At 41.8% G+C, this 25,778-nt stretch overlaps 1 protein-coding gene across 3 annotated transcripts in view; it reads left to right on the top strand.

The window, feature by feature from the left end:
* Positions 1 to 470: 470 nt before the first annotated feature.
* LOC115155020 (integrin alpha-X) overlaps positions 471 to 25,778 on the top strand; it is a 58,970-nt gene continuing 33,662 nt past the window's right edge. Inside the window, exons 1-14 of one of the 3 annotated variants that reach the window (XM_029701804.1) lie at positions 471 to 648; positions 826 to 958; positions 6,876 to 6,970; positions 7,401 to 7,456; positions 7,845 to 7,959; positions 8,166 to 8,296; positions 8,521 to 8,666; positions 9,093 to 9,246; positions 9,527 to 9,659; positions 9,886 to 9,959; positions 10,225 to 10,354; positions 12,613 to 12,761; positions 12,920 to 13,069; positions 15,458 to 15,658. In XM_029701804.1, the coding sequence (XP_029557664.1) occupies positions 594 to 648; positions 826 to 958; positions 6,876 to 6,970; positions 7,401 to 7,456; positions 7,845 to 7,959; positions 8,166 to 8,296; positions 8,521 to 8,666; positions 9,093 to 9,246; positions 9,527 to 9,659; positions 9,886 to 9,959; positions 10,225 to 10,354; positions 12,613 to 12,761; positions 12,920 to 13,069; positions 15,458 to 15,658 (1,722 nt within the window). In that variant the 5' untranslated portion in view covers positions 471 to 593. Of the gene's footprint in view, positions 649 to 825; positions 959 to 6,875; positions 6,971 to 7,400; positions 7,457 to 7,844; positions 7,960 to 8,165; positions 8,297 to 8,520; positions 8,667 to 9,092; positions 9,247 to 9,526; positions 9,660 to 9,885; positions 9,960 to 10,224; positions 10,355 to 12,612; positions 12,762 to 12,919; positions 13,070 to 15,457; positions 15,659 to 25,778 lie in introns of those variants that run through there. The other 2 variants (XM_029701803.1, XM_029701805.1) reach the window with 2 other exon arrangements.

Consider the following 25,778-nt stretch of genomic DNA (forward strand, 5'->3'; position numbering starts at 1 on the left):
AACAACAATATAACAGAAAATATACTACAAACTTCTGCAAGCAGGGATGTCCTCCAGTCCTGGCGTCAGCTATTTATTTCAAGAAAAGGAGACACCGCCCTCTAGTGCACAACAGGTCAAGTCACACTGTTGCACTTGAGGACGGGAGCTGTCCAACCAATCAATCAATCAGTCAACCAACCAACCAACCAACCAACCAACCAACAAACAAACCGATCAATTGATCAATCCATCAAATCACATTGGATGGCCCCTTTTACAAGATAAAGTGCTTTAGAGTAGACCCAGAGCTGGAGCTATGCACTGGGCACCCTTGCCCTCCCCTCCCCTCCCCTCCATAGAACAAAGTCACGTTTTTTACTCCCATCCTCTCCTCAGTCTCTCCTGCACCAGTCAGCTCTCACCACCGGGTGGCGGTCACAGACAGTTGTAATCCTTTTAGAACGTCCCTGTAAAAAAAAAGGCGCATTTACGGAGCGAATCACTCCATTATCGTGAAAGGTTTCACCACATGATATTCTTCGAGCCGGTGCTCTCCTCATCTTCTCTGCGTTCACAACTATGCGAGGACTGTAGCGCGGACTTCAGTCGACATGGACAACAAACTGGAACACATCCAGTTTTGGTGTTTACTGGGACTTTTGCAATGTAAGGTTATATAGCCAAATCTACATTGTATTAGTAGAATACATTTATAGTAGAGTTATAGTTAAGCGTTTCACCTGGCCTGCCTGAGTAATTGACTATCATACTTGCTGTAGACACTTTTGTAAAAAAAAAAAATGTATAAATTAAAATGTGTTTGTTCGTTTTTTGTTGTTGCAGTAGCACCATTGACAGTGGGGTTCAGCTTCGACATTCGCTATCCCAGAACATTAAGTGTCCCGGACTCGGAGGCAGCAGGGTCCCATTTCGGTTATCGTGTCTGTCAGTTTGGACCGGCGCAGGGAGACAGCAGGCAAGTTACTAATCATTAAACAGTCAAACCACTGGGTTCAGATCTCACAATTGGATATTAATCATCATAATATCACTGTGGTTGTATGACACCAGGATAAGATTTAGACTATTAAACAGTGCTCTGTTCAATATGTTACTCATCTGTTTTGAGAAAAAGGAGGAATTGATGGTGAAGACACTCTCCCACTGGTGGGAATGTTCATCAGAAAATGGTTTACACTTTCATACTGCACATTTCTCTCATGACTAAGGACTAGACAAGTCTACCAAGGTAAAAATGTGTTTATATTGGATATTCAGTTTTCTCTCATCAATAGCTATTGAACCAAGACTATGGTCTTGGACTATGAAGATGGTGTATTCTGAATCAGGGGTGGATGGAGAACAAACCACACCTTTTTTTGTGAAAAAAAGGACATAAGAATAATCTTACGGCTTTCAATCTTCAATAGCTCTTACACAAAGCGTGCCACGACTATGATAATGATATATCCTGAACCGGTGTAGGATCGACACAGATCCACGTTTACTTTATTTATTTTATTTTTAAAGAAGAAAAACATTTTACGGCTTTCAATCTTCAATAGCTCTTACACAAAGTGTGCCATGACTATGATTTATTTTTTTTATATTTAAAAAAATGTAACTAGGCAAGTCAGTTAGGAACACATTCTTATTTACAATGACGGCCTAGGAACAGTGGGTTAACTGCCTTGTTCAGGGGAAGAATGACAGATTTTTACCTTGTCAGCTCAGGGATTCGATCTAGCAACCTTTTCGGTTACTCGGCCAACGCTCTAACCACTAGGCAACCTGCCACCCCATATATACAGTGCCTTCAGAAAGTATTCACACACCTTTACTTATTCTACATTGTGTTGTGTTACAGCCTGAATTCAAAATGTATCTACACACTATAACCCATAATGAAAACATTTTTGTAGAACTTTTCTGAGTCAGTACATGTTAGAATCCATTTTGGCAGCGATTACAGCTCTGAGTCTCTCCGAGTAAGTCTCTAAGAGCTTTGCACACCTGGAATGTACGATATTTGCACATTATTATTTTTTTAATTCTTCAAGCTCTGTCAGGTTGGTTATTGATCATTGCTGGACAGCCATTTTCAATTCTTGCCATAGATTTTCAAGCCAATTTAAGTCAAAACTGTAACTAAGCCACTTAGGAACATTCAATGTCATTTTAGGGTGGCAGGTAGCCTAGTGGTTAGAGCGTTGGGCCAGTAACCGAAAGGTTGCTAGATTGAATCCCTGAGCTGACAAGGTAAAAATCTGTTCGGCTCCTGAACAAGGCAGTTAACACACTGTTCCTAGGCTGTCATTGTAAATAAGAATTAGTTCTTAACCGACTTGCCTATTTAAACAAAGTTAAAAAAGCAACTCCAGTGTATATTTCACCTTGTGTTTTAGGTTATTGTCCTGTAGAAAGGTGAATTTGTCTCCCACTGTCTGTTGAAAAGCAGACTGACCCAGGTTTTCTTCTAGGATTTCTTTGCCTGTGCTTAGCTCTATTCGGTTTCTTATTATCCTTAAAAACTCCCTAGTCCTTGCTGATGACAAGCACATCCATAACATGATGCAGCCACCACCATGCTTGAAAGAGTGGTACTGAAGAGTGGTACTCAGTGATGTGTTGGATTTACCCCAAACATAACGCTTTGTATTTAGGACTACCGTAATTTTCGGACTATTAAGCGCACCTGAATATAAGCCGCACCCACTGAATTAAAAAATATATATTAGTTTGAACATAAATAAGCCGCACATGTCTATAAGCCGCAGGTGCCTACCGGTACATTGAAACAAATGAACTTTACACAGGCTTTAACGAAACACGGCTTGTAACAAAAATAAATAGGCTTTAACGAAACACGGCTTGTAACAAAAAATTTAAAATTAGCAGTAAGCTTTAGTTGTCTTTTTGCACTGAGTCAATTCCTCACGCTGCTGTTTTCAACGTCTTATCATCGACTCATTAAGACCAAGCTCCCGTGCAGCAGCTCTATTTTCTTTTCCAACAGCCAGATCAATCGCCTTCAACTTGAAAGCTGCATCATATGCATTTAACATTTTAGTCATTTAGCAGACGCTCTTATCCAGAGCGACTTACAGTAGTGAATGCATACATTTCATACATTTTTTTTTTCCTGTGCTGGCCCCCCGTGGGAATCGAACCCACAACCCTGGTGTTGCAAACACCATGCTCTACCAACTGAGCTACAAGGAAGGCATTTCTCCGTGTCTTTGCCATGATGAGGGTGACAAAATGACTACCGTAATCAGAATGATGGGAAGTTTGAGAGCGCTCGATTTAATCTAAACAGTAAACAAAAAAGTTGTTTGACCTTAACCCGTTCGGCAATTTCATTGGTCCAATGAAAGCTTAATGCCGCCAAAAAACTGAGCACGTCACAGAATGTGTTTTTTTGGAGAAAAAAAAATTGAAAGCGGGAAAAATCCATATATTAGCCGCGTCATTGTTTAAGCCGCGAGGTTCAAAGCCTGGGAAAAAAGTTGCGGCTTATAGTCCGGAATTTACGGTAAGTTAATTTTCTCTGCCACATTTTTTTGCAGTTTTACATTAGTGCCTTTTTGCAAACAGGATGCATGTTTTTGAATATTTTTTTATTCTGTACAGGCTTCCTTCTTTTTACTGTCATTTAGGTTGATATTGTGGAGTAACTACAATGTTGTTGATCCATCCTCAGTTCTCTCCTATCACAGCCATTAAACACTAACTGTTTTTATGTCACCATTGGCCTCATGTTGAAATCCCTGAGCGGTTTCCTTCCTCTCCGGCAACTGAGTTAAGAAGGACGCCTATATCTTTGACTAGGTGTATTGATACACCATCCAAAGTGTAATGAATAACTTCACCATGCTCAAAGGGATATTCAAGTCTACTTTTTTACCCATCTATAAATAGATGCTCTTCTTTGAGGCATTGGAAAACCTCGCTTTTTGTTTGTTTAATCTGTGGCTGAAATTCCCTGCATAGTCGTGGCACACTTTGTGTAAGAGCTATTGAAGATTGAAAGCCCCCATGGCGCTTCCATGGGGCAGAAGTCAGTGTATTATTGTTATTCTGGATTGCCAGATTGCTAGCAAGAATGAGAAGAAACTGCGATGTGGGGAATCGTAGGTGGCTCGTTTCATCTTGTTCTTGATACCTTGTCTTGTTTTCAGGTGTTTTGACTGATTTCATGTTAATGCTAATATGGCTAAAATTCTAGCTAACCAACAACCGAGGTCTAGATTGAATATAGGCCTAAAACGTCAACAAACAGTATTTTATCAGTATTTCATCACTGTCCTCTAATGATTTTGTCCAATGTAACTTTATTGATACCAGTGATGTCCGCTGATTGGCTAAATACCCAGGGTGTGAGGTGGTTGGATTTGTCAACAAAGCAGCATGACAGATATATGATGCCAAGTTTTCAAACTACCGGTAGATTCTTTGAAAAGATATATAAAGTGATCTGTGCGTTTGAACAACAGCATAAAAAGACATTTCACTTTTCCATGTAAAAAAACAAATGACAACTGCTACACATGCTGCCAATGTTTTGAACAGATTATAGTATACTACATAGAACGAGCAGCCAGAGAGAACCGTCGTCACCAGTTACCACAGCTACAAAGTCATAAAGCTTGCCTATTTCTAAAATGTATGTTCTTAAAATGTGAACACCTCTTCTTTGTCTACACCCATTCAGCATCGTTCACACCCTCTTAAGCTTTAGCCCCACCCATCGCGTTTCGCTCTAGGAGCGTTCAGAGCGCACACTTGACGCTCTGGCCAATGATTTGTTTATGTTCAAAAATGTTATGGAGGATCAATATGATGTTGTCTGTGATTGTTTCTGTTGAATTGTGTCTTTGTTTTGTATGTTTGAAATGTTCTTGTCTGTATGCCTAAAACTGTACATGTCAACATGTTTACACAGGGCACAGCCGTAAAAGAGATCCAGGTCTCAGTCTGTTTTCCCTGTTAAAATAAAGATTAAAAAAAAAAAAAAAGGTCTGGATAACATGAAAACAGTCTAACCAGCTCTGCTGGCAACAATTTCATTACATTTTTTTGCAGATGTGTACTGACACCGGCCATATTCAACGGGTGTTGTACAAACGTCACATAACGTTAGCTAACGAGCCAGCCAGCCAACGTTAGCTAGTTAAACAGCAATGAACACAGTACCAACAATGCCACAGTGCTGGGAGCTAACCAACTAGGTTCAATGTTAGCTAGCTAACATTAGGCTCTAACTAGAAAAGCAAACGGCTCTTGGATACGAATAATAACGTCAGCTAGGGAGCCAGCCAGCTAACGTTAGCTAGCTAACAGTACACTTTAGCGTGAAATGAAACCACTTAGTCAAAATGTAATATGTGAAAATGTAGCTAGCTAACACTATACTATCTTACACGTATACATCATGCATGATGGAGGCATCTCCCTGTCATGAAGACCATGCCACGGTTGCCCTTAGTTTGAAGATGTAATCTGGAGACAGGTGTTTCCTCCATCTATTTAGCTATCATACTCAAATTCCACTGATTTCAAAACTTGATCCTCCAGAAAGTGGAGAGTAACACTTATGCGGCTCCACTACACAATTTTTTTTTAATAGCCGCGTTCGACATTATTACCAACACAGACTGACCACAGAAGCCTTCTATATAGCAGACCAATCCGAACTCCTCTCTCGGCATGTCCAGCCCACTCATTATCTCAGCCAATCATGGCTAGTGGGAAGGTTGCTGGCTTTTTCTGTGGTTTAACCAACAAGGTTCATAATTTAACAATTGTATTCATATTTACAGATGGCATACGAGTTTGTTATTAAGGCACATGAAAGTTCACATGTTCCAGAAGGCATTTCTGGCAACAACTTCTGATTAAAACATTTTTTTAAGTTCAAACGGCTCTCCTGTGAAGTAGTGACTTGCGACATACGCCTAGTTTCCTGAATTCGGTCACAAATGTGATTGATTTTCAACCTAACCCTAAGCTTAACCCTAATATTAACAACACTGCTAATCTTAAGCCTAACCCTAACCTTAAATTAAGACCAAAACGTACATTTTTGTTTTCAGGAATTTGTACGATATAGCCAATTTTGACTTTGTGGCTGTGGTAGCTAGTGGAAACCAGGGAGATCAAAACAAACATGTTGATGCAATAAGTGAAAACACATGATCTAACTGGGGATTGCTAGCTATCATAGTGTCACAAGACTTTCATTTTGAAATAACTTCATATTTCCCAGTTAGACGGATATTGGTTTCGAAAGACTTGAAATTGGAAGCTAACTAACTAGCAAGCTACCAGTGAGCCATAGCTAGCTGCTTATCAAAGGTAGATAACTGGTTAATTTGCCCAGAAAATCGGCCAAACAATTTCTCAATGTTTCTCAAAATTACTGTAGCTGGTTAATTCATTTCATCATGCTTTGTGATACACCTGGTTGCATGCTGTTTTAGTCCTCACAACATGTCGCCCTGTCACCTACAGTAGAACTTGACTAACAAAATGGGGGGAAACAAAATTGGCCATGCTTTTTTGTCCTACCAGATACACGATGAGAAGGTTCTAGCTAGTGTATTGCTCAGCAGACCCAGAAGTTCTGACTTAACAGACGCACATTTACTTTGTGCTGTTATAATTTATGCTCTAAAATCCTACAATCCAAGCAATGTTAGCACGGTCTATGAGCCCACAGAAGCAGAGCTGCTACTGCTAGCAGTCACTGAACAATATATTCTTAAAACAGGAAATGTTACACATAACACACTTTCATGAGCATTTAAAACATAACCAATTAACCTCTCCTCTATTCTCTCCACCCCTTCTCTCTGTCTCTCTATTCTCTCCATCTCCTCTTCTCTCTGTAGTGTGTTGGTCACAGCTCCTTTTCAAGACAATGGGACAGGAGTGGTTTACAGATGTTCTTATGACAGTGGCACTTGCAAAGCTCTACCTGTACAAGGTAAGATGCATGCTCACTATAACCAGTTTGTGTGGACCAGTCAGAGTCAGAGTTCTCTCTCTCTTATATATATATAAAGCTCTGCTCTACATATATATAAAGCTCTGCTGTTGTGTTATGTTCAGTTATAGTAATTCTCAAGTCCAGAATACATTTCCTCTTTTCACACAACAATTGCTTCACTGGTTAGTCTCACATCTTGTGGGAGTGTGGGTGTTGTTATTTTGTGTTGTGTGTTGTCATTTTGTCTCATGTCATGATTTGTGGGAATGTTTCACTTACCTCATGTGCTTATGTCAAGCTGAGGTTCAGATTTTAGTAGGCTTGTATTGACAAATTGGTGCAAAATTATTTTTGATACAAGATTTTTTTATGTTCGTATAATTGTATGTTAAATCCATCTATATTCACTTATTTTGTTTTATTTTAGTGGAGCCAGGAGTTTCATTAGGATTGTCACTAGCTTGTAATGCTGACAGAGCTATGGTGAGTTGCACATCCTTGACTCGCTGTCTAAGTCGGAGTGCTATTTCAGTTCTGACCTTATGAATTTGGGCTTGAAAACTGGCCCTTTCAATTTCCCTTCCCCTCTGCAATTAGAATCAGGAACTAGCTGCTCTTCACAAACATCCTGTGCTACGTGCTTACCCTCTTGTGCCATTTACAGTAAATACATTGTGACCCATAGTATGACCTGACTCAGATACATTGTGAGCTATGACCAATGACCTGACACATGAACTGAGTAATGCTAATTAACTCACTTGATTCGCCATGTGGTTGCTTCCACTGATCTCTATGTATTCTTTGTTTGGGCCCAGCCATTCCTGAGATGGCATTGTTGTAAAGTCTCCTCTCCATTTCTCTGAGCTAGGTGTGTGGACCACGTCGGATCCATGGCTGTGATACTCTAAACTACCTCCAAGGACTTTGTGTTGAGCTGGGACCACAGCTTATGGTCTCACAAACACTGAAGCCTGCCTTTCAAGGTTATACTATTTGTTTTAGAGGATGACGTGGTCTGTATTCAATTGATTAAATGATCAATGTCTACTTCAGGTTTTGTGATAATAACTGTAACTGACATCAAAAACGAACATGTTTGCATTACACGGGACAAGATGTTTCTTTCTGTGAAAGTGCTATATAAATCCAATCTATCAACCAACCAAAATCAATCTGTTCTGTGCTGCAGAGTGCCGTGAGTTTGGCTTGGATGCAGTGATTCTGTTTGACGGATCTCAGAGTATCATAACCAGAGACTTTGTCACCATGATCAACTTCATCAAAAACATTATTCGGATGTTCACTGCCCCCCGTACACAGGTGGGTGTATGGACCTTCTCTGTGCCCATGTCTGTCCGTTCTGTGACGCAGAACTACTGATTATACCACCCTCTTTCTTATCGGTATCTATTGACTCTGTTCCAATATCCACACTAGTAGAATGCATGCCCAATACACTAGCTTTGTTCTAAATAGTATGCTAGTATTGACTCTTTGGACATTGGTCTCAATGGGAACCATAAATGTGTGTCCACTCCTCCCAGGTGGCAGTTGCTCAGTATTCGACAGACACCAGTGCTGTCTTCCACTTTGAGGACTTTGTGTCTGACCCTAACCCTGACACCCTGATGCGATCCGTGGACCATTTCCAGGAGGCGACATACACCCCATCAGCCATCCGCTATGTTCTGTGAGTCAGCGGTTGATCTCTTTGGTAAATGCAGAGGTGTTAGCGAAAAAATGGCTCATATGAACGATTAATAAAACTGTAGTATCCAATTTGTATTTATTTATCCTTAATTTAACTAGGCAAGTCAATTAAGAACACATTCTTATTTACAGTAACGTCCTACCAAAAGGGGGAGCAGTCATTGGTAAAGTCAATCAATAATCAATCCAATTTATTACAAGTTGCAACAGGGAGACACTACCAGCACAAAAGCAGAGTAATGTCTAACTGGCCTCTTTGAGACAGGCCTTTTATATTTGTGCTGCTCACGATTGCCAGGAGGGTCACTAATTTAATCAGTCTACTCTAAAGTACTCTAAAAGTCCCCGTCTCACTCCCCTCCCTCTACACTTTCTCTACTCTGTCCTGTACTGTCCCCGTCCTCAGAGAAGAGATGATGACAGAAGAACGGGGGATGAGGAAACATTCCAGGAAGCTGTTGGTTGTGATAACAGACGGCAAATCTAACGACCCTAAAGAGACCTTTAACTCTGTCATACCATTGGCCGAGATGAAGGCCGTCATCAGATTTGCCATTGGGGTGATTTCATTAATCTTTTACTTGTGAGCTGCATACAAAATGTCACCCTATTCCCTATATAGTGCACTACTTTTGACTAGAGCCCATAGGGTCAAAAGTAGTGCACTGTGTAGCGAATACGGTGCCATTTCGGACGAAGCCGTGGTGTTCCTCTGGCCCTTCTGGTAAGATGATATGGCTGTTAAGTGTTAGATTGGTCTTCATTTTAAGTGCCATCTTTCTCTTTTTTGCTCTCTCTCCCCTCCCCCTCTTTCTCTCCCTTCCTCCTTCCCCCTCCCAGGTTGGGAAGCAATTCTCTAGACAAGAGCTTGAGGAGATTGCGTCTTTCCCATACTTTGTATTTGAGACAAACAGTTTTGATGCTCTGAAATCCATTCAGAATGAGCTTAGGGAGAAGATCTTTGCAATTGAAGGTAGAAAAGGATTTGTATTTAAAAAACACAACCTATCCATTGAAATGATAACTACAGTATTTGCTATATCTTAATTTAAACATTGGATAAGGAATGTGTACCTTTTACATAGACACCTAATTTGGAAGTTTGTGTAATATGTCAATTCTAACAGTTTGAAAATGCTTTGTGTCTAGGAAACTGGTATATTGGTTTGTTGATTATTCTCCTTGTTTTGCATGTTCAGGAACTAACTCGACCAACTCCAGGTCTTTTGAACAGGAACTGTCCCAGGGAGGCTTTAGTACCACTCTCTCTGGGGTTAGTGACTGCTCTCTGTCTAGAAAGTGTCTACTAAAGGCCAATATTATTGTTTTTGATTATTACAGAATATCCTTTCAATGTTAATGTCATGTTTAACCAATGTAATGCTTCCCATTTCAGCAGGGTCTGGAGAGTTCTTGCTTAAGAGCATTTGTACTTACTTCCATGAAATATTTATATCACTTTAAATCATATTACAGTTTAAATGTAAAGTATGGTTAAGTAAAGTAACACATGAAGTACTTTTCTCTCTCCTGTGAAGGATGTGTCTCTGTTTGGGGCAGTAGGGTCATACTCATGGTCTGGGGGCATTGTGGAGGCAGCCAGAGGAGTGAATGCCACGTTCATCAATGCCTCTGCACTGGAGACAGACATGCAGAACTCATATCTGGGTGAGAATGAAGGACTATGGGAAATACACTACTCAAGCTTTTACAAAAGACATCACCAATTCCAGTATACCAACATCACCAATTATAAAATCTAAATAATACCGGCACTTAGACAACAGATAATCGTGAGAGGAGTGTATGCCTATATTGTCAAAAAGACATGCAGAACTATGCCTACAGAACTATGTACTGTATGTATACAATCTCCCACCACTACTGAGCAAAAGAGCAGTGTAAGGAGTGGGAGAAGCATGTGGTGAGGAAACATGTATTCACTACAAATATGACATGTCAGCAACTTATTATATAGATATACTGGAGATGTTCAGAAACTGACACCAGATAGAGAACCTACTAACGTATCACCACTCAAAATGATTGCTCATATCTCATCTCTATTTTGTGTTGGTGTGGGACAGAGACATTTGTTTTTATGAAACTGTAATGTATATCACTATAGTCACTATTTCTATAGGCACTTCTTTCATGTTCTGTTCAGTGTTGGTTCTGGATGGTTTGTGAATAGCTCACTGTTTGTGGAGATTATAGAATGATAGCCTGTTTATGTGGTGCCTATTGTAACTGTTCACAGATGTGTGGGCACAGTGCTCTACTGTACTCTGATGTACTCTTTACTCACCTCTGACTGTGTTGCCCAAAGTGACAGCAATCAGATCATAAAGTTTGCAGATGATATTACCATCATAGGGCTTATCACTAACAGTGACAAGACAGCATATAGACAAGAAGTGTCTAACAGCGTGGTGCAGTGAAACAACCTTGAGCTAAATGCAAAGAAAACGAAGGAGATGATTATGGATTTCAGGAAGCATGGGGGAAATCACATTGCTATGAGCATTAATGGCACTGACATGGAGCTGGTGGACTGTTTCAACCATCTCGTCCAATATGACATGGAGCTGGTGGACTGTTTCAAGCATCTCGTCCAATATGACATGGAGCTGGTGGACTGTTTCAAGCATCTCGTCCAATATGACATGGAGCTGGTGGACTGTTTCAAGCATCTCGTGAAATATGGCATGGAGCTGGTGGACTGTTTCAAGCATCTCCTCCAATATGACATGGAGCCGGTGGACTGTTTCAAGCATCTCGTCAAAGCACTTCATGGCTACTGACCTGAGTGCTACGGGGCGGTAATAATTTAGGCAGGTTACCTTCGCTTCCTTGGGCACAGGGACTATGTTGGTCTGTTTGAAACATGTAGGTATTACATACTCAGTCAGGGAGAGGTTGAAAATGTCAGTGAAGGCACTTGCCAGTTGGTCCGCGGAATGCTTTGAGTACATATCCTGGGAATCCTTCTGGCCCCACTGCTTTGTGAATGTTGACCTGTTTAAAGGTCTTGTTCACATTGGCTATCGAGAGCGTTATCACACAGTCAACCAAACAGCTGGTGCTGTCGTGTATGGTAGCATTTAGCTCGTCCGGTAGGCTCACATCACTGGGCAGCTCGTGTCTGGGTTTCCCTTTATACTCCGTAATAATTTTCGAGCCCTGCCACATCCAACAAGCGTCAGAGCCGGTGTAGTAGGATTCAATCTTAATCCTGTATTGACGCTTTGCTTGTTTGATGATTCATCTGAGGGCATAGCAGGATTTCTTATAGGCGTCCGGATTAGTGTCCCGCTCCTTGAAAGCGGCAGCTCTAGCCTTTAGCGCGATGTGGATGTAATCCATGGCTTCTGGCTGGGATATGTACGTACGGTCACTGTGGGGACGACGTCACCAATGCACTTATTGATGAAGCCAATGACTGAGGGGGTATACTCCTCAATGCCATTGGATGAATCCCGGAGCATATTCCAGTCTGTGCTAGCAAAACAGTCCTGTAGTGTAGCATCCGCGCCATCTGTCCACTTCCGTATTGAACTGATTTAAGTTTGCCTGCATTAAAGTCCCATCTCAAGGATGATCAATGGAAACAGGATACACCTGAGCTCATTTTTGAGTCTCACAGCAAAGGGTCTGAGTACTTATTTATTTATTTCTGTTTTAAATTTGTTATACATTTGCAAACATTTCTAAAAACCTGTTTTCACTACACCATTATGGGGTGTGTATTGATTGAGGAAAAAATTATATAAAATCTGTTTTAGGGTGTAATGTAGGGTGTAATGTAACAAAAAGTCAGGGGTTCTGAACACTTTCCGATGGCACTGTATGTATTACTTTTAATACCTGCAAATGGCAAATAAGCTTCTTAAACTTGAACTCAAATGCTGTATGTGTCTGTACAGGTTACTCAGTGGCAGTGGCAGAGACAGTGAATGGCAGTATATATTTTGCTGGAGCTCCCAGGTTCAACCATACTGGGCTGGTCCTGGTCTTCCAGAGGGATCCTCTCCAACAGGAGTGGACTGTCACTCACAGGATACCTGGATCTCAGGTGAGAGAAAGACCAGAGAGGCACCCTATGCCCTATTGACCAGAGCCTATGGGGAAATCAGAAGACCCTAAGAAGGCAACCAGAATGCAAAGTCGTCATTACCATGTTGCTCTTTACCTAATAATGTTTCCCTCCACTGTTTCTCTCTCTCTCCCTAGCTTGGTTCCTACTTCGGGGCAGAGCTGTGTGTGTTAGAGAGCCATGCTGGGCCAGGGGAGGGCCGTGCTGGACTGCTAGTTGTTGGAGCTCCTTGGTATCACACCCAGGATGTTGGGGGAGAGGTCCACGTCTGTACGCTGGAGACTGGAGTAAGAGTGGCTACATAACACCCCATACTTACACGAAGGACGGAATTAAATAGAACACTGTATTGCAGATCTATGTTTTGGTCAATATCATACTAAACCAACCAATTCAGTAGTAGATTAATTGAAATATAATTCATAAACTGAAAATGTGCATTATCAATTCATGAATGATTATGATTCAAGTTGACTATTTTCATCTGAATGACTCTAACCAACACTGCTGTGTTCATATACAGCTTACAAAACACTCAAATACTACAGTACAGAATTTCAGACACACATTTCACAATTGCCGTTACAGCTTCCTGTGTGTGTGTGTGTGTGTGTGTGTGTGTGTGTGTGTGTGTGTGTGTGTGTGTTGCGTCAAAAGACAGGTATTCATATTCAAGGCATTCACATTTTCAACTGATTTCAAAGATAAAACACCAGCAGGGGGCGAAAGAGTGTATGCATTGTGGAACCCATCATTAGCTTGTGTTTCCCTGGGGAACATATATACTGGTGCACCTTTGTGATAGCAGGTGGTGAAATGTTTGGTGAAAAGGCATTTCACTGGAAGTCCTTCATGGAAGAGGAGACTCTCATTCATACACATTCAGCTCATTTAGGATTCTGGAGACTGAACCGGTTATCAACCTAACTAATTAGCTAACTAACTAACTAACTAACTGACTAAATAAATAAAAGAAGTCAGAAGAAAATTGAGTTGTCCCTTGCGTCCTTCAGTCCTTAAAGAGGCCTTTTTCAAGTTTGGGCAAAGAGCTGCAGTGTGAACCATACACAACGTGTGTGTGTGTGTGTGTGTGTGAGAGAGAGAGTGCGTACTGCGTGTGCACAGCACGTGTGCGGTTGTTGCTTCATGCACACATGAAATCCTTGAAGTGTTGTGTTCATATACAGCTTATTGCACACATTGCACAATTGCAGTTACAGCTTCCTGTGTGTGTGTGTGTTGCTTCACTTTTTCCCACATTTTTTTACATTACAGCCTAAAAAACAGAAGATTTGCTGTGAGACTCGAAATTGAGCTCAGGTGCATCCTGTTTCCATTGATCATCCTTGATGTTTCTACAACTTGATTGGAGTCCTCCTGTGGTACATTCAATTGATTGGACATGATTTGGAAAGGAACACACCTGTCTATATAATGTCTCACAGTTGACAGTGCATGTCAGAGCAAAAACCAAGCCAGGAGGTCGAAGGAATTGTACGTAGAGCTCAGAGACAGGATTGTTCAGAGGCACAGATCTAGGGAAGGGTACCAAAACATTTCTTCAGCATTGAAGGTCCCCAAGAACACAGTGGCTTCCATCATTCTTAAATGGAAGAAGTTTGGAACCACCAAGACTCTTCCTAGAGCTGGCCACCCGGCCAAACTGAGCAATCGGGGGAGAAGGGCCTTGGTCAGAGAGGTGACCAAGAACCCAATGGTCACTCTGACAGAGTTCCTTTGTGGAGATGGGAGAACCTTCTGAAGGACAATCATCTCTGCAGCACTTCACAAATCAGGCCTTTATGGTAGAGTGGCCAGACGGAAGCCAGTCCTGACTAGTCACGATCGAGAGAAAGATGAACGGAGCAAAGTACAGAGATCCTTGATGAAAACCTGTTCCAGAGCACTCAGGACCTCAGAAGGTTCACCTTCCAACAGGACAACGACCCTAAGCACACAGCCAAGACAACGCATGACTGGCTTTGAGAGAAGTCTTTGAATTTCCTTAAGTGGCCCGGCTAAACTTGAACCCGATCAAACATCTCTGGACAGACCTGAAAATAGCTGTGCAGCGGTGCTCCCCATCCAACCTGACAGAGCTTGAGATGATCTGCAGAGAAGAATGGGAGAAACTCCCCAAATACAGGTGTGCCAAGCTTGTAGCGTCATACCCAAGAAGACTCGAGGCTGTAACCGATGTCAAAAGTGCTACAACAAAGTACTGTGTAAAAGGTCTGAATACTTATGTAAATGTGATATTTCCGCTTTTTTTTAATAAATCTGCCTAGATTTCTAAAAAACTATTTTACTTTTGTCATTAGGGGTATTGTGTGTAGATTGATGAGGGAATTTAAAAATAAAAATCAATTTTAGAATAAGGCTGTAACGTAACAAAATGTGGAAAAAGTCAATACTTTCTGAATGCACTGTATATCAGTTCCTTGTAATTTGTATTATCATGAGTCATTTCACTGTTTTTTTGGTCATAGTTAGTTTGAAACTGTATCAAATTGTGTTAGACCTGCTCAGCCACACTACTGCTGCCAATTCAATCAATTGGGCCATTTATATTGTGTAAGCCGTATCACTGTATTACTGTTATTGATCACCCATCCTACCTCCTTTGTTTGCTGAAGCGCGGATGCCTACCTGAATTCGATTTGATTCCATTCTAGGCACCCAACTGCTCCCTCACCCTGCGTGGAGTCCAGGGGAACGTCCATGGTCAGTTTGGGACTTCTCTGTCCCCCTGTCCAGACCTGAATGGGGACGGGTTGCCGGAGCTGGCTGTAGGAGCCCCACTGGAGGACAGAGGACATGGGAGTGTTTACATCTTCCTGGGACGCCCTTGGGGCATCCAGGCCAAATACAGCCAGGTCAGTACTAAATAGACAGCCCTCTTTGTTTCTGTCTAAACATTCTGAAATAAGCTAAAAGCTTGTATGTATTTTGTATATTGGTTTTTGTCTCAACCTGACTTTCATTCTGTTATATTATTCTGTTCTAAACACTGCATCCCCCATAACACACAGGGACAATTGCAACCATCGATGGCCACTAGATTATCACCAGCTGATCTTTTGTTATACCAGTAATACTCTCTAAAATCACCCGCACAGCTGATCTCAATTGCAACCACTATAGGCCACCAATTGATTAGGGCGGCAGGTATCCTAGTGGTTAGAGCGTTGGACTAGTAACCGAAAGGTTGCAAGATCGAATCCCCGAGCTAACAAGGTAAAAATCTGTCATTCTGCCCCTGAACAAGGCAGTTAACCCAGTGATCCTAGGCTATCATTGAAAATAAGAATTTGTTCTTAACTGACTTGCCTAGTTAAATAAAAAGGTAAAATACATTTAAAATAAAAAAATATCACTATCTGATCAAAATTTGTTGAGTCTACATATGGTAATAAAACACATGGAAACCATGTGTTGTATTTGATACCATTCCACTCTAGCCATTACCACGAGCGTATCTTCCCCAATTAAGGTTCCACCAACCGCCTGTGCTGTATAGATGGGTTGGTTGTTTTCCAACAAAACCTATGCATGCACAACTATGGGGCAAAATAGACAGGGTTGGCTTCGATTGTTGACAAAATTGTAACTATATTTAGTCTCCAATGTTTCATAGGCACAAGATATGTTAATGTGGGCTATTTTGAGCACTTTTCTGGAATGCTTGCTTGTTTTCATTGCTTTACTGGGAAGCTTAGCTGAAGTAGATATTTGCATGTTATTTATGTTAGTGCAGGGTGAGCTGCACACAGTGGACTTCCTACCAGGGGACACCGCCTCAGTGCTAACAGCACAAATGTGACCGACCAGCTCAAATCGATCTTATGGAGCAAAATTTGAAATTGTGTTTTTTTACATTGGATAAAAGTAGAGACTCAGAGCTACAAAATGGTATACCATACACTACAGTTGAGGAACAATGGGAAAGTAATTTTGCTTTGAAAGTTGATTAACTTCTAAACTCACTTTTGAGAAAAGTGTCTTTGAATGTTTTGGTACTACTATTGGAGAGCCCTTCTTTGTCTACACCCATTCAGCATTGTTCACACCCTCGTAAGCTTTAGCCCCACCCATCTCTTTAAGGGTTGATCCGAATGTACTAACAGCAGCAGTCAAGCACCCAAGCTAACTTTTTAGCTACTTCCAGACATCTAAGTGAAAGCGAACAGCTCACTGAGCATTACTTTCCCAAGCAGAGCTGGTTAGGTTGTTATGTTATCCAGAGTTTTGGTGACTGCAACTGTGCTGTCAGATTGTCCGTTCGTAAATTCAGAGCTTTTCACGTTCAGAGCGCACACCGGACGCTCTGGCCGATGAGTTTACTGACACCGGCCATATTCAACAAGTGTTGAGCATTCGTAAATCATCAGTTATTCTGCGCTCTCTGGCAAGAGTGCTCTGAAATCCGAGTAGATGGCCAGACTGAATTTACAAACGTACCCAAAATGGTTACTTGCAGAGTCTTTTGTTAAGATATGTAGCTAGCTACGTAAACAATTAACCATAATCACCACTCATGACGTAACGTTAGCTAGCAAGCCAGCTAGCTAAACAATGAACCATAATCACAACTCATGATGTTACTACCCTGCATGAATCTGCAGGTAGCTAACCAACCAGGTTCAATGTTAGCTAGCTAACAGGAGTTTTAATACACAATACATTTTAAAAAGAGCAGCGTTAGTTAGGATTCCCTAGACGTACTGACCAGCTCAAATAGACGGATTTGTGCTATATGGCAGACCAATCCAAACTCATCTCTCGGCATGTCCAGCCCACTCATTATCTCAGCCAATCATGGCTAGTGGGAGGGTTGCTGGCTTTTTCTTTGGATAAACCAACTCGGCTCGCAATTTAACAATTGTATTCGTATTTACAGATGGCATACACATTTGTTATTAAGGCACATGAAAGTTCACATATTCGAGAAGGCATTTCTGCCAAAAAATGCATTTTGCTAAAAATAATCAAATTTTATGTTCAAACGGCTCTCCTGTGAGGTAGTGACCCGCGACATATGCCTAGTTTCCTGAAACGGGTCACAAATCTGGTTCAAAGGCACATGATTGCTGCATACAATAGCGATAGGATCAGCAGAGGCATTGAGGGCAGTAAGAGGGACATAAATTAGTTTACTTACATTGTGTCTCAGCGATACAATGGTAGGGATTAACTGAGCTGGGTTTGGGTCATTGATAAGTCATTGTCTCAACGCAGCCTTATAAATGCTGCAAAAGCATCCAGGAACCCAAATGACTTGGATGGATCCCATCCTCCTTATAAAACGTGTTTTGCTTTCAAAAGGTATCGAAATTGTCAACAAAAGTTACACCCATTGAGCTGCAATAATCACATAGCCAGTTGTGAAGAGAAAGAATCCTGTTAAACCGTTCAATGCCACGATTCAGAGAAGGCACAGGGCCAGATATGATGGGTCTTTTGTTATTGTCTGGTAGAGAGTCAATCAGCACTTTGAAATCCAATTTAAACTGTTCAGAGCTGCCCTTCATAATATAATTAAAACCCACAAGGACTACGATAGAATCAATGTCCATATCCTGGCGAAGTACATTCGGGAGCAGCTTAGTAATAGAATTTACTCGAGCTCCAGGATAGGACATTGTTTTTGCACCAGGAACAGTCACATTTCTTACCATGGAGCTGCCCAAAATCACGGCTGGCGAGAAGGATGAGGAAATCCGCCCACTCCCATGCTTCACAGGATTCGGAGAACCCTTTAAGGACGGGCGAGAGGCAGGATAACTTGAGCCCGTAGCTCCCGGTGCCTGGTGCAGGCCTCCGACAGATGGAGAAGCCCCGCTTGATCCAGAGCAGGGAAGGAAGGTTGCTGACGTCGACTTCGAAATCGTAGGGGAAGGAGTAGGCACAGCGTTTGCAGACAGAAGTATCTCCAGCGACAAAGGTGCAGGAAGATCAGGCTCCAGTGTGGGGAAACTATTCGTTGTTTGTATCCGCTCCAGGCCTCTCGTTGGGAGTGTAGATTGCTTTGTGGGAGGCCACTGTCTTCGGCTTCCACGGCTCGTGACATACGACCATCATTGATTGCCATGCTCCTCTTGCTGTGCTCCTGCGACCCCGCTATCAGACGGGGGAGGAAAGGCAGGAGATGGCTCCCCTAGAAAACAAACTCCAGGCAACACCGGCCAGTCGGATAACGACAAAGCGGAGATGCATCCAACAAGCGCGAGCGCCGCCCAGCCACCGGCACAGAAAATGTTTCTTACGTAGGCTAGCGACCTGCGGGATCAAGGAAGCCACCTCAAGCCTTTAATCCTCGGCAAGCAAACAATTGCCACATTGGAACTCTGAGTGATCCAGTTTGTCCTGAAACAAAGCATAGTAGATACAGCTCCTACTGCGCTGGAACCGTTAAATTTACTTCTCTAGACAAAGAGGGCTCCATTACAAAACTCATGTGACTAGTTTCGTTAGCTTGGTGGCTAGCAGCTTAGCTAGGTTAGCAGCTCTTTCAAGCAGACTTTAACCTGTCAGTTAAGTGGGATTCTGGGACAAGAAATAGTGGACCTATCTGTTAAAAGCTAACTGCGTCCTGGAATCCATGCAAAACAAGTTCGGTATTTATGTTTAACAAAGATTGGTTATGTTTAGTTAAAATAACAAACCAAGTGTTTACAGCATACAGTGTTCAGCTTTTGATGTCTTCATAGGGCCCCTTCCACCTGGTGAGGAACTTGCTTTCTGTGGTAGGGAGAAGGAGGAGCACATGGTCACCAGGGTTGATCTCACATGCTTGCGCTGGGCGGTCGTAAGACCATTGTTGTACTCTTTGTGCCTTGTGCATATGCTTGCACACACTGGGCATCACCCAGGGGGTAATGGGGTCTCAATGATGGGTAGCAGAATGAGAGGAGCTTGAGTATGCCCTACTGGGGCAGTCCGGTGACAGGTGGAACACCGCTGACAGTAACGTGGGTCTTCACCTACTTCTGTAACCCAGTAGAGTAGCCCTTGACGAACGGAAAAGTAACGAGTCACCAAAGGCTGGTCTCCTAGGGCTTTACCAACCACCTCCTGGACCCTTCTGAGGGCACTTGCGAGGTTTTGGTTCCTCAGTTGGGCATCACCGAAATGGCCCTGTAACAGAGGCCTCCAACATTTCCCATTTCCACTAGCTGCTTTGTGCAGATCATAGGGAAGGCCTCTCATAAACTGGTCCAGGACAACTTTGCGTTGTGTGAGAGAGAGAGAGACTCCACTTGAGTGACTTCCAGCCTGCACGCTTGTGCCAGTCAGTTGATTAGGGAATGCCTTGCAGGTGTGCTGATTAGTAATCCTGCACAGGTGTTTGAGTGAGCAGAGCTGTGGTGCTGTCTTTGGCTGCACCCAGTGCCGCTGTCCATGGTACTGAAGTGAGCACACCTGTTCCAGGATTAGACTCCCAATTATCCGACCATCTTTGGTCACCGCCTTTCAAAGTGTGCTGCATTATGGGGATATAAATTGTTCTACTTGCGTCTACATGTCGACTGCATGACCTTTACAAAAATCATGTGATCAAAAGTCATGATGTTTTGCAGTCGACTGCCAGTTCCTGCAGTTACTCTTTACCAACTTCATCCTGCAGCCATCGCCTGCATTGTGGGAGGCTCTATCGTCAAGCAATCATTAGGTGTTTTTTTACCAACCAGGGACTTGACTTAAACAGGAACCAACTTTGCCTCAATTAATATGATGGATATATACAAATGAATGTGATATTTGAGGGTCTCTCATTGATTGTACAATGTACACACATTTTTTTGTGAGTGTGTGTGAAATGACGGTTAGAGACATGTTCATTTCGACATTGTAAAGAAAAACTTTTATTAACAATGGCAACACTGCCATGTTGTTCTGAGCCTTGCTGTTGGAAAACCACATTAGTGTCTGACTTCTGGCTGTTACAGATGCACCTCCCCTGACTTCACTCCTCGGGCTTTCGTTTACAGTTGGTTGCTTTTGGTTTACCACTTAAACCAGCCCACGGACATCTGCCCCATTGAAGCGTGTGCATCGTTTTTGTGACATTGTCAGCTCACCCGTCTATAAATCGACAGAAAACAGCACACTTTTATAGTCAATAGTTTATACTCTCATCATTACAACATACTTTTGTTGTCCAACGATTTAAGACTGGGTGTATAAGGCTGCTGTCCCAATAATAAATATTCAGAGAATCTCTCCCATCCTTAAAAAAGTCAGCACACAAACGAGCTGAGTATCTGGATATGTGTACAAAATAAAATTAATGCACAGTATAAATACAAATGACACTTATGAACACAGTAGAAACTGAAACAGGTTAAGTTATAGAGTAGGCTACAAAACTCATCTCCGAATGGCATAACGCATTTATTCAAACAGGTCTGGACAGGGTTGATCTTTACGCATGGGTGTTTACAACAGGCCAAAGTTTTCTTTATAATGTTCATGATTGAGAAGGCAAATATTTTACACTCTCTAAAGAAACTGGCATGGGGGGCTACAAAGGAGCATGCATGTAAAGCAAATAAATAAAATGTAAAGCAAATACTATAGAGGGAAAAAGTGTAAATCTAAAAGTTGCCTAGTCATTCTTCGTATTGTACATAAATAAAGGTTAAATAAATTAATTAATTAACTAGGCAAGTCAGTTAAGAACAAATTCTTATTTACAATGACGGCCTACCAAAAGGCAAAAGGCCTCCTGCGGGGACGGGGGCTGGGATTAAAAATATAAATAAAATATAAATATAGGACAAAACACACATCAAGACAAGAGAGAAAATCACAACACTACATAAAGAGAGACCTAAGACAACAACATAGCAAGGTAGCAACACATGATAACACAACATGGTAGCAGCACAAAACATGGTACAAACTTTATTGGGCACAGTCAACAGCACAAAGGGCAAGAAGGTAGAGACAACAATACATCACACAAAGCAACCACAACTGTCAGTAAGAGTGTCAATGATTGAGTCTTTGAATGAAGAGATTGATATAAACTGTCCAGTTTGAGTGTTTGTTGCAGCTCATTCCAGTCGCTAGCTGCAGCGAACTGAAAAGAGGAGCGACCCAGGGATGTGTGTGCTTTGGGGACCTTTATCAGAATGTGACTGGCAGAACGGGTGTTGTATGTGGAGGATGAGGGCTGCAGTAGATATCTCCGATAGGGGGGAGTGAGGCCTAAGAGGGTTTAATAAATAAGCATCAACCTGTGGGTCTTGCGACGGGTATACAGAGATGACCAGTTTCAAGCTTTGTTGTAGAGCATTTAACACAACATTTGGGGAGGGGCCAGCTGAGTGTAAGACTGTATCATCTGCATATAAATGGATGAGAGCGCTTCCTACTGCCTGAGCTATGTTGTTGATGTAAATTGAGAAGAGCGTGGGGCCTAGGATCGAGCCTTGGGGTATTCCTTTGGTGACAGGCAGTGGCTGAGACAGCAGATTTTCTGACTTTATACACTGCACTCTTTGAGAGAGGTAGTTAGCAAACCAGGCCAAAAAGCCCTCAGAGACAACAATACTCCTTAGCCGGCCCACAAGAATGGAATGGTCTACCGTATCAAAACCTTTGGCCAAGTCAATAAAAAAGCAGCACAATATTGCACAGAATCATTGGCAATGGTGACATCATTGAGGACCTTTAAGGTTGCAGTGACACATCCATAACCTGAGCAGAAACCAGATTGCGTTCCCAAGAGAATACTATAAACATCAAGAAAGCCAGTCAATTGATTATTGACAAGTTTTTCCAACACTTTTGATAAACAGGGAAAAATAGAAATAGGCCTATAACAGTTAGGATCAGCTTGATCTCCCCCTTTTAAATAAAGGATGAACAGGGGCTGCCTTCCAAGCAATGGGAACCTCCCCAGAAAGGAGAGACAGGCTTGGCAATGATAGGAAGCAGCAAACGTAGATAAGAAAGGGTCTAAACCATCTGACCCAGATGGTTTTTGGGGATCAAGTTTAAGGAGCTCCTTTAGCACCTCGGACTCAGTGACCACCTGCAGGGAGAAACTTTGTAGAGGGGCAGGGGAAAAAGAGGGAGAAGCATCGGGATAGTCGCATTAGAAGGGGTGGGAGATGAGGAAATGTTGGACGGGCAAGGAGGCATGGCTGAGTCAAATAGGAATCCTGACTTGATGATTAAAGAGCTCCACCATGTGCTTCTTGTCAGTAACAACCACATCATCAACTTTAAGGGACATGGGAAGCTGTGAGGAGGAGGGTTTGTTCTCCAGGTCTTTAACCATTTTCCAGAACTTCTTGGGGTTAGACCCACAGAGAGAGAACTGCTCCTTAAAGTAACTAACTTTGGCCTTCCGGATAGCGTGACTGCACTTAGCTATGTGCCTTTTTGCATCAGTTTAGACATCTTCTGCTCTTTATTGCTATAGAGATTTGTCTAGAAAATTCTCAAACAGAATAGCTTATAATATACAGGGTTGCTTTATATTCCAGGTGTCAGATTCATATTTACAGTAGTATAGGCCTAAACAGTAGCTTACCAAAGGGGAGAAAATGTGACATGCTGGGAGAAGAACGACTGTGGTTTGGTTTCCTCCAAATCATTGATCAGTGATAATTCATTAACAGACTCTCTTTCACTTATTGAAAGTTGATAGACTTACGTAATAGAATTTACATTATAGAATTTAAACTGACCTATTAATGTATAGAGCTAGCCAGCTTGTAGTCCTAAAAAACATAAATGAGTTATATCTGGTTCATTCAGCCATTCCTATGAGCAAAATGAATGGGGAAAGAAAATAAGGCCTGAGGTTAACACAGGCTTATGAGATCTTTTATGTTTTGTGCTATGAGACAATATCAGCCAGTTAACATGACTTTTAGGAATTATGAAGCTTTTATGTGCGTTGTGTTGTTTTATTACATAGGATATTACAGTTTTTAACTTCCCGTTGATGGGATAGTCTTGAACGGAGCTCATCCAGTTTATTTTCAAGTGCGTTCGCCAGTAGAACGAAGGGTAAAGGCAGATTATCCACTCGCCGACGCAGTCTCGCAAGTCATCCGGCTCTTCGACCTCTGTATTGGCGACTCCTCTTTGTACGAATGATGGGGATTTGGGCCAGGTCTGGGAGGAGCAGTATATCCTTCATGTTTGACTGATTAAAGAACAAATCCTCGTCCAGTTTGAGGTGAGTAATCGCTGTTCTGATGTTCAGAAGCTATTTTCGGACTTAAGAAATGATGGCAGAAACGTTATGTACAAATGGAATATACCATCTATATAACCAATTGTCCGCCGCCATTATCACAGTCTTATGGCTTGGGGGTAGAAGCTGTCTTAGAGCCTTTTGGTCTGAGAGACAATTTTCCGGTATCGTTTGCTGAACGATAGTAGAGTGAGCAGTCTATGGCTGGAGTCTTCGGCAATTTTTTGGGCCTTCCTCTCACACAACCTGATATAGAGGTCCAGGATGGTAGGGAGTTAGGCCCCAGTGATATACCCTCTGTAGCGTTTTGCGGTCGGTGCATTTGCCATACCAAGCGGTGATGCAGCCAGTCACACATGTTGCTGCGTTCCATATTCCACATTTACATTGGTCTTCAATAGCTTTCTTTTTGCAGAAGGGTAGCCTTAATGTAGGAATAATTCAGCTATAATTTGGCTAAGTAATTGTCTGCAATTAAAAGTGTTAACTAAATCATTGTAATTGACATGGGCTGCATTTCCAGTTGAATCCTTTTATTTCAGTTGTAAAATGTCATATTCTTCCATTTATCGTTTTCCTATTTCGATTTTGCTGTTCCTGACAGGTTACACCATTTTCCATGCCATTTCCACTGTCTAGTATCAAGCTGGCTTGACACTGTAACAGTGTCAGATCAGCTGGTGTACTAGTTTATTGCGCTGTTCTTTTCATTGCAACCACGGTTATTTTAGCTTTGAGCTCCGTGTAATCTCCCATTAGTAGCGTGTTAAGAAATCCCTGTAAACCTCTTACATCTAGACGTTCCGCTAGCGGAACACCTGCTCCAATATCCAATGATAGGTGTGGCGCGAATTACAAATTCCTCAAAAATCCCAAAACTTCCATTTTTCAAACATATGACTATTTTACATCATTTTAAAGACAAGACTCTCCTTTATCTAACCACACTGTCCGATTTTCAAAAAGGCTTTACAGCGAAAGCAAAACATTATGTCAGCAGAGTACCCAGCCAGAAATAATCAGACACCCATTTTTCAAGCTAGCATATAATGTCACAAAAAACAAAACCACAGCTAAATGCAGCACTAACCTTTGATCTTCATCAGATGACACGCCTAGGACATTATGTTATACAATACATGCATGTCTGTTCAATCAAGTTCATATTTATATCAAAAACCAGCTTTTTACATTAGCATGTGACGTTCAGAACTAGCATTCCCACCGAACACTTCCGGTGAATTTACTAAATTACTCACGATAAACGTTCACAAAAAACATAATTATTTTAAGAATTATAGATACAGAACTCCTTTATGCACTCGCTATGTCCGATTTTAAAATAGCTTTTCGGTGAAAGCACATTTTGCAATATTCTGAGTAGATAGCCCAGCCATCACGGCTAGCTATTTTGACACCCACCAAGTTTGACCCTCACCAAACACCGATTTACTATTAGAAAAGTTTGATTACCTTTGCTGTTCTTCATCAGAATGCACTCCCAGGACTTCTACTTCAATAACAAATCTTGGTTTGGTTCAAAATAATCCATAGTTATATCCAAATAGCGGCGTTTTGTTCGTGCGTTCAAGACACTATCCAAGGGTGACGAAGGGTTACGCGCCCGATGCATTTCGTGACAAATAAATCTAAATATTCCATTACCGTACTTCGAAGCATGTCAACCGCTGTTTAAAATCAATTTTTATGCTATTTTTCTCGTAAAAAAGAGATAATATTCCGACCGGGAGTCGTTGTTTACGTTCAAAGACGAAAGA

This window comes from Salmo trutta, chromosome 19, assembly GCF_901001165.1.
Source record: "Salmo trutta chromosome 19, fSalTru1.1, whole genome shotgun sequence".
Lineage (NCBI taxonomy): Eukaryota > Metazoa > Chordata > Actinopteri > Salmoniformes > Salmonidae > Salmo > Salmo trutta.